This window comes from Phacochoerus africanus, chromosome 3, assembly GCF_016906955.1.
Source record: "Phacochoerus africanus isolate WHEZ1 chromosome 3, ROS_Pafr_v1, whole genome shotgun sequence".
In the NCBI taxonomy this organism is placed as follows: domain Eukaryota; kingdom Metazoa; phylum Chordata; class Mammalia; order Artiodactyla; family Suidae; genus Phacochoerus; species Phacochoerus africanus.
The window spans coordinates 27,745,020-27,761,830 of NC_062546.1; the positions used below are offsets into that span (position 1 = coordinate 27,745,020).

The 16,811-nt window shown below is 42.6% G+C and overlaps 1 protein-coding gene across 10 annotated transcripts in view; it reads right to left on the bottom strand.

Moving 5' to 3' along the window:
- Positions 1-16,811, bottom strand: part of TPX2 (TPX2 microtubule nucleation factor) — a 55,245-nt gene continuing 38,434 nt past the window's right edge. For 9 of the 10 annotated variants that reach the window (XM_047771377.1, XM_047771379.1, XM_047771383.1 and 6 more), the window contains 8 exons: positions 16,418-16,556; positions 15,558-15,774; positions 8,493-8,588; positions 7,282-7,458; positions 6,750-6,896; positions 3,517-3,628; positions 2,453-2,640; positions 1-816 (listed from right to left, as the gene is read on the bottom strand). In XM_047771377.1, coding sequence (XP_047627333.1) covers positions 706-816; positions 2,453-2,640; positions 3,517-3,628; positions 6,750-6,896; positions 7,282-7,458; positions 8,493-8,588; positions 15,558-15,774; positions 16,418-16,556 — 1,187 coding nt within the window. In that variant the 3' untranslated portion in view covers positions 1-705. The remainder of the gene's footprint in view (positions 817-2,452; positions 2,641-3,516; positions 3,629-6,749; positions 6,897-7,281; positions 7,459-8,492; positions 8,589-15,557; positions 15,775-16,417; positions 16,557-16,811) is intronic. The other variant, XM_047771386.1, reaches the window with a different exon arrangement.

The window sequence follows — 16,811 nt, forward strand, 5'->3', positions numbered from 1 at the left end:
TCAGGGAGGGAAGACAAACCTATTTATTCCAGTCCAGGTCACTGGAGGACTTCAAAGTGCACTGCTCAGCATTCCCTGTTATCATCAGCACCAATAAGGGAAGAACAAGCCTGCACAGCGGCTCTGCCTGAAGCCACCGATGGCTGCCGTGAGGTTCCTCCAGTAAGTCTGCCGCATCTGGCAGTTTACGAGGATTCCTCCCTCATAAAGAAGGGCTCCTTAGCTCTAAATTCATCTTGCACAGATCAGAGGAAAGAATCTGACATACTACTGATGGCTCTTCATTTAATCCATGACTTAATAAATCCTATCTCAGTATTTAACTATCTTTATTTTCTGATTAAAATAGGAAAAGGGGGGAGGGGCAAGGGCAATAGAAATTACACTGTACTAATAATGCAAGGGCTTTAAATTCTAGTCAGAGTTAAGACCCATATTAAAGGGCAACTGATGGTTCAAAGGAAATGACTACACGGAGTCCGGCTGAGACATACATAAGGTGAGTCTCACTATTAGCCACAATAACATAGGAAAAACAAGTTTCAATGAAACTGGAGTCCACACTTGTCCGGCATACTCTGTGGGTCATGGGTAGGGAAAAGCCTGGAGAAATGGGTTCTCTCCATGCCCCCGTGACAAAGAAGCCTCCTGGTTTGATGGAAGGAGCAGCTCTGGTTCCCAAGTGGCATCAGCTCGCAGCTAAGTTCAACAGTGGAATCGAGTGGAGAACTTGGGCGATACAGGCATGGTCAGCGGCTGGTCACTTGACTTGACCTCCACACTCTGGTACTTGCGTATTGGATTTGCCTTGTGCACCTGCAGAGTGAAAAAAATATGTAGTTACCACTGATAAGGATGTTAGAGAACCACACTTTACGTTTTTATTTTTCTTCCGGAGAAAAATTTTGCATAGTTTTGCAAATTCCAGTCACTAATTCAAAGAAAGAGGGGTAAAAAAGGGCAATGCAGTATAGCAGTAAAGCACAAGAGCTTCGGAGCCCAAGCAGGTTTCATTCAGATCTTGCTGGACCCTCAGCTTGTCTCTATCTCCAATTCGGCTGTTCAGTACGAAGGTATAAGAGGACTATACTCAATTGCAGCAGAGACAAGATACATGTGAAGAATTTGCCAGAGTACAATCTTAAGTTTACTGAGTCTTAATATTCACCAAAAGCATGAACCGAAAAAACAGAGCCAATAACCAGGAAGGGTTGCTGGGAGAAGGCATGGTCCCACCCACCCTTCTGGCAGTCTAAAATCAACCCTGAATCAAGCCAGATTAGTGGAGCGCTAATGAGAGCACTGAAGAAAAATCAAAACACTTGAAGCTATTAAAGAGGCTGATTTTGTGAGTATTATCTGACTAAGGATTGTATTGGTTTTTTGTGTTTTTTTTTTCATCCAATCAGCAAATGGTAGCTTGGATTTTGTTGAGAAGCTAGTCCCTTTAATAGTTTGTCCCTAGAGCTTTCCTGTGACCAGTCGCTCCTGCCAACAGCTGTATCAGCTGCTGGCTTAGCACTTTGAGCAAAACCTCAACAACTTACATATTTCTATATTCTTTCTTTTATTAATCATATGAAGTTCCAGCTAAAACTGTCTATATTCTTTCTTTTATTAATCATATGAAGTTCCAGCTAAAACTGTCTTCTTCCTCATCAATGCAGTGAATGTGGCTTGCTGCCCTTCTACTGAAAGGGTCCTTAATGGGAATTAAGCTTTCTTTTTGGAAAACTAATATCTAAATCATCTAGTGTTAGCATGGAGGGCCACCTGGACCAATACACACTATAATTCCAAGGAACCTGATTCAAGTATTAAGAGGAAAATGAAAAGCCAGTTGTCACACATGTCCTTCCCCTACCAATGTATTCAAATTGTAAAACATATTTTCTTAGGTCTTAAGGAAATAATAAAAATAAGTTAAATAAAGAGTCCTATAGGAGTACAGCAGGTTAAGGACCCAGTGTTGTCACTGCAGCTTGGATCGCTGCTGTGGCACAGGTTCAATCCCTGGCCATGGGTGTGGCAGGAAAAAAAAAAAAAAGTGCTAAAGAATGTACCACTGTGCACAGTTACAGCATATGATGTCCTCCTTATGAAGGCCCCTGGAAGAAATTCTGACTGAATTTAGTGTCAAGGATAAATGTATTCTTCAAATAACTAGCTTATTTATATCTCCTGACCACTGTGAGTTTTGTAACTGACATGCTGGTTCCTAAAAAGGCCACGATTATGGCACAAACTTAGCAGATCCATGGATCACAATGTACGCAGCTTTAGCCTCCTTTACATCTCAACTCTGTCACCACCCTTGCTTTGTGTGACTTCTCGTTTTCACTCATCTTTGATGCATTCTTGTAAGCCACATTAGATCCTTTCTGGAATAAGGCAAGGTATAGATTAAACAGACATAAGCATGGGTTAGTCAGCATTCACACTGCCCAGTTACCAATTCTTTCCGTAGCCTGGCCAGTTCCTGCCTCTGCTGCTCCTCTTCCTGTTGCCTGGCCTCCTCCAGCTGCTGAGCTTTCTGGGCTTCCACCTCAGCCATTCTCTTCTCCAGCTCCTGCCGCTCCCTGGCTCTCTTCTCAGTGGCCAGCTGAAAAGTTTCCTGGACTAGAGAACCAGAAAGGCCCTCTGAGCAGAGACAGAGAGAATATTGGTGCACAAGGACTCGCATAAACCTAGCGCCATAGATCCAGCAAGTGGCACAGACATGCAAGGCAACAGAAAGGCTGAGCTCTGAACGAAGGAAGCCCAACAAGGAGAAAGGCAGTGTGAACCATGTACAAAAGTCCTAACATTTTAAGAGTTGGAAGGGCCCTTAGAAATCATTTAATTAGGAGAAAAGCAAGATGCACAGAGATGAAGTGGCTTGCTCAAAAACTACATAGTGAGGAGTTCCCATCATGGCTCAGCTATAAAAAACCAACTAGTATCCATAAGGACGGGGTCTGATCCCTGGCCTCACTCAGTGTGTTAAGGATCCAGCATTGCTGTGGCTGTGGTGTAGGCTGGTGGGTACAGCTTCAATTGGACCCCTAGCCTGGGAATTTCCATATGCCACGGGTGCGGCCCTATTAAAAAAACAAAACAAAAAAAAACAACCACTACACAGTATTTGAGACAGATTTAGAAGAATCCCACTTTTCTGACATGCTCCCCAGTGCTTAAGGAATCAAATGTTTTCTACCTAAGACTTGCTTCAGTGGACTCCAGAAAGAGGTCCTGGCTCTCCCTCCCTCACTTACGTACTTGCTCCTCTCTGGGCAGGAGAAAGTATAACTGTTGAAATGCCAGCTGCCTCTGCCCAAGCTCTCATTCTGTGAATCTGACCCCAACATAGTCTACAAATCAACATGGCTGCTGGATTCAACAAAGATCTAGAGGGAGAAAACTCTAGATCCTCTATGGGCAAATGCTTCTGATTAACACAGTATGGTACTGACACAACTGAGTCCCAGGAAGTCTGGCAATTCTGCCCCAATCCCCTAAGAACCCATGAAATATTACCAGTAAGGGATTTTTTCTCTATCTTAGGAACGAAGGGCTCCTGGGAGATGACGGTGTTTGGACGAGCCTTGAAGCAAGCTGCTTCTTTCTGCTGTTTTAGTTCTTCCTCCAGCTATTAGAAAGAAAAATCTGTCAGATAAGCAGCCATACAAATATCCATAACACCTCAATGACTCAAGTTCTAAGATTTCTGATCTATTTCAGTGATAAAGACAGCAGGTGATTTGATCTAAATCTCAATTAAAATCCTTTACATTATGCAGATCAGACCAACAACATCTGAACCCACTGAGAACTAGAAAGTATCTTTAAGATACTCTTAAGGCCTATCTTAACACAACAAAAGATAAATAAGTAGACATTATATACACCTGATGTGATCATCTGTATTCTCCCCCTCCAACACCCAAAAGAATCTAACCAGAATTTAACCAAGGCACTATATCTAATTACTCATTTATAGGAAATACAGGAGATAGAGGAGCATATTGACCGACACCATGGACATACAATAACCAAAATCCAGATTATAAAAACCTACAGGACAAACAATCCAATTTATTCAACAAATAAAATGCAAGTAGAGGAGTTCCCATTGTGGCGCAGTGGTTAACGAATCCGACTAGGAACCATGAGGATGCGGGTTTGGTCCCTGCCCTTGCTCAGTGGGTTAATGATCCGATGTTGCCGTGAGCTGTGGTGTAGGTTGCAGACGTGGCTCGGATCCCGTGTTGCTGTGGCTGTGGCGTAGGCCGGTGGCTGCAGCTCCGATTCGACCCCTAGCCTGGGAACCTCCATATGCCGCGGGAGCGGCCCAAGAAATGGCAAAAAGCCAAAAAAAAAAAAAATGCAAGTAGAGCTGCCTATAGATTAAAGGGAATTTAAAGACTTATCAAACAAATGTAAGATATGGACTTTGGGAGTTCCCGTCGTGGTGCAGTGGTTAACAAATCTGATTAGGAACCATGAGGTTGCGGGTTTGGTCCCTGCCCTTGCTCAGTGGGTTAATGATCCGATGTTGCCGTGAGCTGTGGTGTAGGTTGCAGATGCGGCTCTGATCCCACATTGCTATGGCTCTGGCATAGGCCGGTGGCTGCAGCTCCGATTCGACCCCTAGCCTGGGAACCTCCATATGCCGCGGGAGCGGCCCAAGAAACAAGAAATAGCAACAACAACAACAACAACAACAACAAAAAGATATGGACTTTGGATCCAGATATAAACAATTCAACTGTTTAAAAGTGAAAGATTTGGGGATATTTGAATGTTGACTACTTGTCACTATTAAGGAATTACCGTCAATCTTTTAAAGTGTGATTGTGGTATTTTCTAAAATCCTTATATTTTAGGAGTTCCCATTGTGGTACAATGGAAACAAATCTGACTAGTATAAGTGAGGATGCGGGTTCGACCCCTGGCCTCGCTCAGTGGGTCAGGGATCTGGCATTGCTCTGAGCTGTGGTATAGGTCACGGACGCGGCTCAGATCCCAAGTTGCTGTGGCTGTGGTGTAGGCCAGTAGCTGTAGTTCCAATTCAACCCCTAGCCTGAGAACTTCCATGTGCCCCATGTGTGGCCCTAAAAAAGCCGAAAAAAAAAAAAAAAAAGTGTTAACATCCTTATATTTGGAGTTCCCATCATGGCTCAGGGGTTAGCAAACCTGACTAGCATCCATGAGGATACAGGTTCGATCCCTGGCCTTGCTCAGTGGGTTAAGGATCTGGCGTTGCCATGAGCTGTGGTGTAGGTCGCAGACGTGGCTCAAATCCAGAGTTGCTGTGGCTGTGGTGTAGGCCGGCAGCTACAGCTCTGATTTGACCCCTAGCCTGAGAACCTCCATATGGCGCAGGTGTGGCCCTAAAAAAACAAACAAAAAACCCCCCAAAAAACCTATGTTTTTAAAGATACACATTCAAGTATTTTTGGATGAAATGAGATGACAACTAGGACTTGCTTCAAAGTAATCTTGTGTAGGTAGAAGTGTCCAGTAAAGAGATAAGTAGGTGTAAGTTAAATGAAATAAAATTTTCCATGTTTTGATCACTAGAGAACCAGGTGACAGGTTTATGGAAGTTCATCATACTACTATATATCCAAAAAACTTTAAGAAAAAAAAAATTTTTTCTTTACTTATTATTTTGTCTTCTGAGGGCTGTGCCTGCGGCATATGGAGGTTCCCAGGCTAGGGGTCTAATCAGAGCTGTAGCCGCCGGCCTACGCCACAGCCACAGCAACACAGGATATGAGCCACGTCTGCGACCTACACCATAGCTCATGGCAACACCGGGTCCTTAACCCACTGAGAGAGGCCAGGGACCAAAGCCGCAACCTAATGGTTCTTAATCGGATTTGTTAACCACTGAGCCATGACAGGAACTCCCTAAGAAAAAATTTTTATTATGGAAAACAACCTCTACACAGACATTCTATGTCATGGTCCTTGAAAGATTCATTATCACTTCCAAAGCAACAGTCCTAAGTTTTCCTAGAGAACAATGCCAACAAGGAGTCTACATTTAGTCACTTAACCAATTATATCTCTTGGGCTTCAAGAGGGGTTAACTTTCTACAAAGATTAGGCCAGAGTCTCTTTTGGACAAAGCCCAGAATAAGAGATAATATCAGTACTGACAAACTTAGGGATTCAGGGGGATTTTTTTCCAGACAGGGCAGAATTAGATCCCAATTAAACCAGTCAACAATCAATTAACTGTTTTTAACCACCTGTCAACTATAAGGAGCAAACAATATACCATGTTGAGAAAATGACACACCATATTGAGAATCGATTCTCACTACATAGTTTCTCACATGGTTTCTAATAGATGAAATAAATACGATCTTCAAGACACTCCTCGTGCAAAAAAAAGGCCTATCTGTTCTCAAATTCCCCAGATGATCACTTAAAATAGAGATTAGCAAACTTAGACCTGCAGGCCAAATCCAGCTTGCAAACTCTTTTTGTACAGCCCTTGAGCTAAACATCGTTTTTATATCTTTAAAGAGAAACACACACAGAGAGTATGTGACAAAGACCATATGTAAACTGTACAACCTAAAATACCTAGTATCCAATCTTTTGTAGAAAAAGCTTGAGGATCCCTGATTACAGTGAGACCCCCAGAAATGATCTGGTGTATTAATTCCCAGATGAAGGTCAGGGTTGTGGGTCTACTTATTGCAACAAACCAACAATCGAGCAATTCACATTTTAGCCGCTCTCCCTATCCCCACCTGGTGCTTCCAAGTTTGTGCCTTCAGAGCACCTCTTCTGTCAGTCTCCAAGCAGAAAGGCTCAACCTGGGTTGTATTCTTCACCTTCTTCTCTGGCAGGTTAACGGTGTCAAAATGAGGCAAAGGTAGTGCCTTGAACTTAGGCACCTAATAGAAAAGAAGATGTTAAGATTTAAGATAAGGCCTTTCTAGCCAGAAAGCAGCAGCTGCTCCAGAATATCCGGATGAATCTGAAAATAGGCAAGGCCAGTTTTCAAGGAAGCATGGTATGGCAGAAAGAGTAATGAGTTCAAAAGGAAATCGAGGTTTTCCTCCCAGTATTGCCAATAACTAGCAGCATGATCATGGGCAAATCACTTAACCTCCTTATGCCAGAAGGATTATTTAAATTACTTGCCCTATTTATATTTCATAAGGTTCTTAGGGATCACAGGAAGTCAGTGATTTTATAGTTAAATGTGCAACATAAAAGATTATCTTTAAGGAATCAAAGAATAGTATTTTGCTGCTTGCAAAAAATGGAAACACCTACCTCCCCTTTCTGCAGTTCTTTTATTTTCTTCTCCTTCTGTAACTGACGTTTTTTGTCTCGAGAATCAAAAGAGAAAGGGCATATTTCCACAGTTCTCCCCACTGGAATTTGGGGCTTAAAAGGCATTCCAAAATATGGCACAGGTTGAGCTCTTATTACTACTGGCTCCTCCTCTTCCTAAGGAAAAAATTGCAAGTTAGAAACAAGATTCCTCACTCTCTCTCACTTCCTCTGAATGTGGAGTCAGAGGGCATTATATGAGCAAGGTCATTAATTAAGGCAAGTCACTCAATCTCTTAGATGTCTTAGTTTTCTTTCTCATCAAAGAGGGCTACCTACTGACTCACCAACCTACTAAGTCACCTACCAACTCACAGGGGTGAGACTGATGTGAAAGCATTTGATAAAACTAACACAATTACTATTAAAGAATCTAACATTTTTCACAGGAAGGTTGTAAAAACAATCAAGGAGTGTGAATAAAGTGAGAACAGAAGAAAGGTACTAGCCAAGCATATACCTTGGCCTCTTCTTTGACCCAGCCTCCAGATTGCACTAAAACATGTGACTGAGATTATTTCCAGTTGCCAAACCCAGAATAGGACCAAGTAAGTTGTTTGGGTTCAAGCTGGTAGCATAAGATTACTGTGTATTTTAGTTTCAAATGAACCTATAAAAAGGCTTATGCTTGAGATCTGCTATAAAATTACCCTAACTCTGGATATTTATAGATAAAATGGGAGATGTAACAAGAAACTAGCCTGATCAATGACAGTTTATGTATACCAACTTCATGAACCATCACCACATTGCCAACTTTGCAACCCCTGGGTTGCTAATGGAGATAGGACAGGGCGATGTTAACTGCTTAGTATGAATTTTAAAAGTCTCTCACTGAATGGTGACAATAGCTCAAGCAAAACAAAGTATAGGTTTGGCAACTCTTATTCCATGTTATAACAATAGGCTAATTTTCAATGCAATAGAAACAAACATAACCTAAATAAGCTGCAACCAGTTACCACTGAAAGCCAAGATTCGTATCCTTACTACTTTGCTCTTTGAAGAGCAAAAAAAATGAGCAAATGGTTCATTCCCATTGTTAGTCCAGATAAGAGTGACTGCTTTTGAATTCCACTAAGTTTAAAGAAATTAGAGTAATGCCTAGATTGATTATGCAGCAAGGGTAGACCCCCATCCCAGGGAATCACCTCATCTTCTTTGGAGGGCATTCGGATTCTGTTCTTCAGAGTAAAGGCTGGTGACTTGGGGACAGTGACTGGAAGTACTTTCTTTTCAGGAACACCCTGGAAGGAGTAAGCAATTCAGTTAGATGTCCCAGAACAATCTCTACTAGACTGTGTGTTAAGATTAATTAACTTAGATGTTCATATACCAGGATTTTTTTTTAAAAAGCTAGTACTTCAGTATGTTGCTATTTACCCAAATAAGACTGGTGTGTATTTAGCACTCCAACCAATGCAAATTACAAAGACATGATTTGAGTTGTATAGTCAATAAAAATACACTTCAGAGTTCTCACTGTTGTTCAGTGGAAACAAATCTGACTAGTATCCATGAGGACAGAGGTTTGATCCCTGGCCTCGCTCTGTGGGTTAAGGATCCGGTGCTGTGGTGAGTTGTGGTGTAGGTCGCAGATGCAGCTTGGATCCCAAGTTGCTATAGCTGAGGTATAGGCCGGCAGCTGTAGCTCCAACTCAACCCCAGCCTGGGAACTTCCATATGCTGCTGGTGCGGCCCTAAAAAGAAAAACAAAACAAAAAAAAACAAAAAAAACCCCCAAAAACCTTTTTTGGTATTTATGAAACTCACCACAACAGAAAATAAATGTCAATATTTTATTGTTTCTCTCCCTTTTTATACCCTAATCACTCAACAACAAAATCAAAAAGGACTTCCAAATGTTATCTAGGAACAAAATAGATACTGTCCATTCTCATAAACCTGTTCCACATACGGCTGTATAATATAATGAGAACTTATATTCAAAAACATTACCCTCAAAAGGCAAATGGAAAAAAGTATTGAGCAAGGGCTAGCTTTATTTCCTTTTGCCAAATAAGGGCAGAGAACAAACAATTTATAAACATAGACAGGAGGCTCAGTCTCAACAATTTTTAAAATATAAATTAAAATAAGGTATTTTTGGGAGTTCCCGTCGTGGCACAGTGGTTAACGAATCCTACTAGGAACCATGTGAGGTTGCGGGTTCGGTCCCTGGCCTTGCTCAGTGGGTTAAAGGATCTGGCGTTGCCGTGGGCTGTGGTGTAGGTTGCAGACACGGCTCGGATCCCGTGTTGCTGTGGCTCTGGCGTAGGCCGGTGGCTGCAGCTCCGATTCGACCCCTAGCCTGGGAACCTCCATATGCCGCAGGAGCGGCCCAAGAAATAGCAACAACAACAACAACAACAAAAAGACAAAAAAAAAAGAATAAATTAAATGCTTCTTAAATTATAGTATAACCACACAACGGAATATTATACAGACACCAAAAAAAATAAAATAAATCTTTATTCCTGACATAGAACAGTGTTCATAATATTGAGGGGGAAAGGACAAGTTGCTAAAACAAAGAATATTATTTTTCTGGGTTTTTTAAACATATACATTATTTATTTATTTGTTTGTTTGTTTTGCTTTTTAGGGCCACACCTGCGCCACATGGAAGTTCCCAGGCTAAGGGTTGAATCAGAGCTATAGCTGCTGGCCTACACCACAGCCATAGCAACACAGGATCCGAGCCGCGTCTGCGGCCTACACCACAGCTCATGGCAATGCCAGATCAACCACCCAGTGAGCAAGGCCAGGGATCAAACCCGCATCCTCATGGATATTAGTCAGATTTATTTCCGCTGAGCCACAATAGGAACTCCCTTAAAATGTACACATAATTAATCTAAGAATAGAAAGTAAAATCTGGAAAGAACACCAAACTGTTAACTCTCACATCTTTTTGAGGGCAGATTAAAAGAGGCATTTAATTTCTATATTCCATAATTCTAATACACTGAACTACTCCAAAGATCTTTTCCCCTTTGTGGCCAAAACACTGCCAACATCTCAAATCCTTGCAGACTGAATTATGTGTACCAAACTATGCACATCATTCAAAACTAACTTATGTTAGAAAGTTGTTCCATAAGTATTTTTTGACTTTCATAGACTTTACACTCGATCATGAATCTGGCAATTAACCCTAAATGCAAAATAGTATTTCTTAGGCTATTGTTCTGAATGAGGGGTATGAACAGATCAATTTTTTAAAAAATCCAGGAGTTCCCGTCGTGGTGCAGTGGTTAACGAATCTGACTAGGAACCAGGAGGTTGCAGGTTCGATCCCTGGCCTTGCTCAGTAGGTTAAGGATCTGGCGTTGCTGTGAGCTGTGGTATAGGTTGCAGACGTGGCTCAGATCCCGCATTGCTGTGGCTCTGGTGTAGGCCAATGGCTATAGCTCTGATTAGCCCCCTAGCCTGGGAACTTCCAGATGCCACGGGAGCAGCCCTAGAAAAGGCAAAAAGATTAAAAAAAAAAAAAATCCAAACAACCTTAAGGCGTTTCCACTGTGGTACAACAGGATTGGCAGCATCTTGGGAGCACTGGGAGGATTCAGGTTCGCTCCCAGGCCCCTCACAGTGGGTTAAGGATCTGGCATTGCCACAGCTGCAGCTCAGATCTGATCTCTGGCCTGGGAACTCCATATGCCACAGGGTGGCCAAAAGAGAAAAACAAAAAACAACCTCAAGACATCCCTCAGTAACTCTTCTACATGCTGCCCCCATTAGCTCTCTATTCTGCTTCCTCTCTAATTCTTCACTGACATGCCATAGGCTACATCATCTATTGTCTGGACCATTCCACCAGCCTTCTAACAATCTTTGGGCTTCTTATCTCATTCCACCAGTGCATCTTCTTATATGGTTAGAAGATCTGATCATGTTATTTCCTGACTTAAAATTGTTTTATGGCTCCTATTGCCTACCTACAACAGTATAACAAATTCCTTAGCATGAAATACAAAGTGGAGTTCCCGTCGTGGCTCAGCGGAAACGAATCTGACTAGAAACCATGAGGTTTCGGGTTTGATCCCTGGCCTCGCTCAGTGGTTTAAAGATCCGGCATTGCCGTGAGCTGTAGCGTAGGTCACAGACACGTCTTGGATCTGGCGTTGCTGTGGCTCTGGTGTAGGCCAGCAGCAACAGCTCCGATTAGACCCCTAGCCTGGGAATCTTCATGTGCTGCAGGTGCGGCCCTCAAAAAGACAAAAGAAAGACAAAAAGAAAAAAGAAATACAAAGTGCTTCACAACTTGGTACCCTACCTGACTATTCAGCTGTACCTCCTGCCCCTCCTTACACATCACCCTCCACCCACAATGATTTAACACTGGTTCTCATCTCAATACCTTTGCTTGTGCTGTCTGAAATACTCCGGTTGCTTGGAAGCATCTAACCCTTCTTTTCAAGGCTCCACTAAAGCACCTTCTCTTTTAGAAAAACTTTCAATAGATCTCTCCATGCCCAGAACCTACTAACGCCACTCTCCCCTTTACATGGTCTATTATGGGACATACAAAAAACTTCACTGCACTTGTTTTACTTCATCTCCTCCTGCCAGACTGTGAGTGTTTTAAGAGTAGAGACTGTAATTCCATCAATCCCTAAAACCTAACACAAATCTTGGTAAGCATAAGCTATTCAATAAATGTTTGCTGAATGAATACAGTAAGCATGAGTGACAAAATTTACACCTTGGACTTGAAGACTCTTAGACTCTAATTTATACCTTGGGAGACTTCTCCTCAAGCCCAACAATGTACAACTGCTCCAAACATGTTTGGAATGTCTTTCTTAGAGTGGCCTTCAAAGTCAGTTGGTTCAATCTTTTATTTATATAAATTTATTTATTTAAGTTTTATTGAAGTATAATTGGTTTATAATGTTATGATAATTTCTGCTATACAACAAAGTGATTCAGTTATACATATACCCATTCCTTTTCAGATTCTTTTCTTACGTAGATTACCGCAGAATATTGAGTAGAGTTCTCCATGCTACACAGCAGGTCCCCACTGGCCAGTCATTCCGTATACCACAGTGTGTACATGCCAATCCCAAACCCAGTCCATCCCTCCCCTCCCCCAACCTGTCCCCTTTGGCAACCATAAGTTTTGTTTTGTATTATCTTTTTAAGGCCACATCCGGGACATATGGAAGTCCCCAGGCTAGGGGTTGAATCAGAGCTGTAGCTGCTGACCAACACCACAGCCACAGCAACACCAGATCCAAGCCACATCTGCGACCTATACCATAGTGCATGGCAACACCGAATCCTTAACCCACTTAGTGACACCAGGGATCAAACCTACATCCTCATGGATACTAGTTGGGTTACTGTTGCGTCACAAAGGAAACTCCAAGAAAGGTGATTTATGAAAATCAACTTTGTAGCAACTGTCCAGCCATGCCCCACCTCCACTGTAATCAAAGCCAACTAGGGGCTTAATCCAAAATAAAGAAAAGAAAACTGTATTTCTACAAACAGAGAAGGATTCTTATTTTGCTATTTTAAGGTTTTTGGTTATAAGCTCCTTGAGGGGAGGGATATTGTCATTTGCATTCCTTTGCACAGTCCACAGCATCTACAAGAAGTAGTAATTGTTCAGTGAATGTATGCTGACTAGTATCACTGTCCTTATTTGCTTCCATGTCAGTCTGCTCCCCAGCCTGTGAAAACTCTGAGCACGAAGGCTGTGCCTCATTCCATTCGAATCCCGTGTCTAACACAGGCTGGTGCATTTCAGCTTACACTGTCACTCACTCAGTTATCCAACATTGCAGGGCCTAGGCTGAGATGCTTAGGTGCTGGGAAATAGAAGCGAACAATACAGATATACATGGTCCCTATTATCAGGGAGCTCACACTTCTACTGGAGAAAAGAGACAATGAAAAAGTAACAAATCAACTATTTCCTGATTTTGACAGGTGCACTGAAGAAACCCAACAGAATGTGGAGCTGAAGGATAACTCCGAAAGGAAGCTGAGAGATGTCCTCTCTCAGGAGGTGATACATGGTTGGAAGTGGGCAACGTGGGGAGACAGATTTAGGAAAAGCGGCCTAGGCTGGGGGATACGATGGGATGGGATGGGATGTTAGGGGTGAGTACCTCTCCCTAAGGCCATGCCCCACGTGCCCTGGGACAAGTTCTCAGGCTTGTCCCAGAGCAATTAGGAAATTACCATGAAGCAATGTTATATCTTAGGGAGTATAGAAAAAAAAAATTTTTTTTAAAGCCTGCTGGTCTCCCCAAGTCCCTAAAATATCACTGCTAAAATTACTCACTGACACCACATCCACCTCCGTGGTGCCCCAACTGCCCATTAGATGTCGGCACCAAGTTCACATTTCACACCCTTGAGCTCAAGGCTTTCATCACGCTATCTCTGCCCCAAGAGCCCTTTTTTTCATCCCTGCCTCATGTCTTACTGCTGCCCAAGCCCATCTCTCATCAGCCCCGTTGTCTCCTTGCCAAGTGGGAGAGCAAGAGAAATATCATACGGACTCATGGAAAGAGAGCTTCAGCACTGGGGACAGGGATGGGGACAACATTGGCAGACAGACGAGATGCATTCAGGCTCTGAGAGACAGGCTCTTTTGCTATAAAGAGTCCAAGACCAGAAGTTAAGACATCTAACCTCAGTTCTGCCACCAATGTTTAAAAATGTTCCCATGAGCAAGCCACAGTCCTCTTTCAAAGTCTCCCTCTCTAAAACATGAAGAGGGTGGAAGAGAATAAATACATCTGTGACTCCTTCTATACTTTACTTCTCTAGAATCCAAAAGTTGAAGGAAATCACTGGAAATTTCCATAGGGAGAGAGGTGCAAACAGCCAGCATCAAACTCAAAAACTGCATTTGCCAAAATATACAATGATAACAGCATTGTAGGGTAGAATGATACAGTGTTTAAGGAGATAATGGGTTCAAACCTTGGTTCTGCATAATAAGACAATGCTTAACTCTCTTTCCCCCTCTGAAATGTAGGGATTAAAACAGAACCTATCTCAGTTCCCATCGTGGCTCAGTGGTTAACGAATCCGACTAGGAACCATGAGGTTGTGGGTTCGATCCCTGGCCTTACTCAGTGGGTTAAGGATCCTGCGTTGCCATGAGCTGTGGTGTAGGTTGCAGACATGGCTTGGATCCTGCGTTGCTGTGGCTCTGGCATAGGCCGGCGGCTACAGCTCTGATTAGACCCCTAGCCTGGGAACCTCCATATGTCGCGGAAGCAGCCCAACAAATGGCAAAAAGACAAAAAAAAAAAAATAGAACCTATCTCTTAAGAGTTGTTATGAGAAATAAATAAGATAATCTACATAAAACACTCAGTACAGGGAGTTCCCTTGTGGCTCAGCGGGTTAAGGATGCAGCACTATCACTGAAGCAGCTGAGTCGCTTCTGCGGCATGGGTTTATTCCCTGGCGCATGTACTTCCACATGCTACAGGCAAGGACAAAAAACAAACGAAAAACACCACCACCAACAAAAGCACTCAGTACAATGTAAGTGTGCAATAGTTAACAATTTAACAACATGACTGCTTACTGTGCATCAGAAACTAAGGTCTTCATCGGGCTTCTCTCTAATCAATCTATGTTGCACTTAACAAATCAAAACTCCAGGGGTGGGGCCCAGGAATCTGTTTATGTAGTAAGATCCCCAGAGGATTCTGAGAACCAGCTGGATTTGACAATCACTCCACTACTGTAGACCATTATCAATTCAGTAGCATCTTACTTACTTACCTAGTGCGTTGCTGATCTGTTTACCCAGAGTTCTCAATACTGGGCCTGGCACATATAGTCAAAGTGTCAGCTATTATGACAGTAACAATAGGAAGATGAGAATGACTACTAGGCATTGTCAAGGCTCAGATCAAATGCTTCCTCTTCCACAAAGCATTCCCTGAACCTCTAACTGGAAGAAACCATTATTTCCTTTGAATTCTTATAGCACTTTTAACGGTCATCTCTCTTAGAGCACTTCTGTCTCACTATATTACTTATACCTACATTGTCTCCCTTAATGGACTTGAAGTTTCCTTAAAGCAAAATCCAACTCTGGCATGTTACTTTATCACCCACAGCTCCTAATATGATGCCCTGATTACAGTATCTATTCAAACATTTGCGAGTGGGCGGATATTCGGTAATAAGCAGGACACTTTTGCCAGCAGGCAGAGTCTCCCCACTCTTACCACAACATCTTCCAAGATCTTAGTAGGGCAAGGCCTGGAATGAAATTCAAAGTGTTCATCCTCAGATTTCTTCTTTGACTCTCGCTCCTGGATCCTTTTCTCAATTTCCAAATCAAAGCCAATAGGCTGAGTGGGTGGCTTCACAGGTGGTTTCTTGGGCAAGATGGGCCCACCTTCAAGAATTCTGGGATCAAGTTCCTGTGCTTTGAATTTGTATCTGTAAGGTGAGAGTTTAAGTGATAACCACAATAAATAAATAAATGAAATGAAAACAAAGCAAATAACAAAACTAGAAAAATAATAATCATTAAAATTACCCATCACACACAGCAACATTTCAACTCTCTCCACAGCCATTATCTCTATCTCTAGAGCAAAGAATAAATGAGACAGTCTAACATTCCTGCTACTTTAAAGACTGGGGTTCCTCTTTAAGAGGAAGCTCCCCTTTCTCAAAAGAAGTACAAGAACGGAAGAAATGAAGGATACAAAAGACAAGCTCCAGTGCTAATCATGTTAAGTTCCAGTTCCCTCCACAGGTAATAGCTGTAAAATAGTTCCCTCCTTGGGTAGCCATAAAAGGGTGGGATCTACCTAAACTAAGCACTAAGGGTGGGATCTTACTGGAATCCTACTAAGTTCTCCCACCCTAACCTCTGCATTAGTTTTTTTACTAGCTTATACTCCAGGATAGGTCCATACTCCCACTTTCAAACCTATCATCACAGATGCAGAGCAGAGCCTGTACCTCTGCCATAATTCCCAAGACAAGAAAAATAGCAACTGTCCCCCTAACAGAACCAAAAAGAAAATAGGCAGGTTCTTGGAATTCTTCTTCAAATACTGCTGGTGGAACTTACTGCTGCAGTTTCTCAAGCTCCTCGGCCTCCTGATCCGCTGTACTTTTGCAGGTCACAGGCCTTGCGCGATGTTTGGTTTGTAGCACAGGAGTCTGTGGGTCTCTGCATATCTTGGCCACAGATTTGGAGGGTAGCAGAGCTGTAAACCAAGATCACACATTCACCTAGCTCTCCAAGACCCCATTTACCTTCAGGTGCTGACTGGGCTGGGCAGCCCAGAGATGCCAAACCACAGAGTAGCTGGCCCTCCACTTTCAGCTGAGCACATATCAGTCAACTTGACAAACATTCAGTCCTTTTTCCCTCTCACTCTTTATTCAGGAGTAATGATGAAGGTAGCCCTTGGGCAAATTCTGCTATCATCTTCTGAACCTAAAATCCATTTGGATCTGAT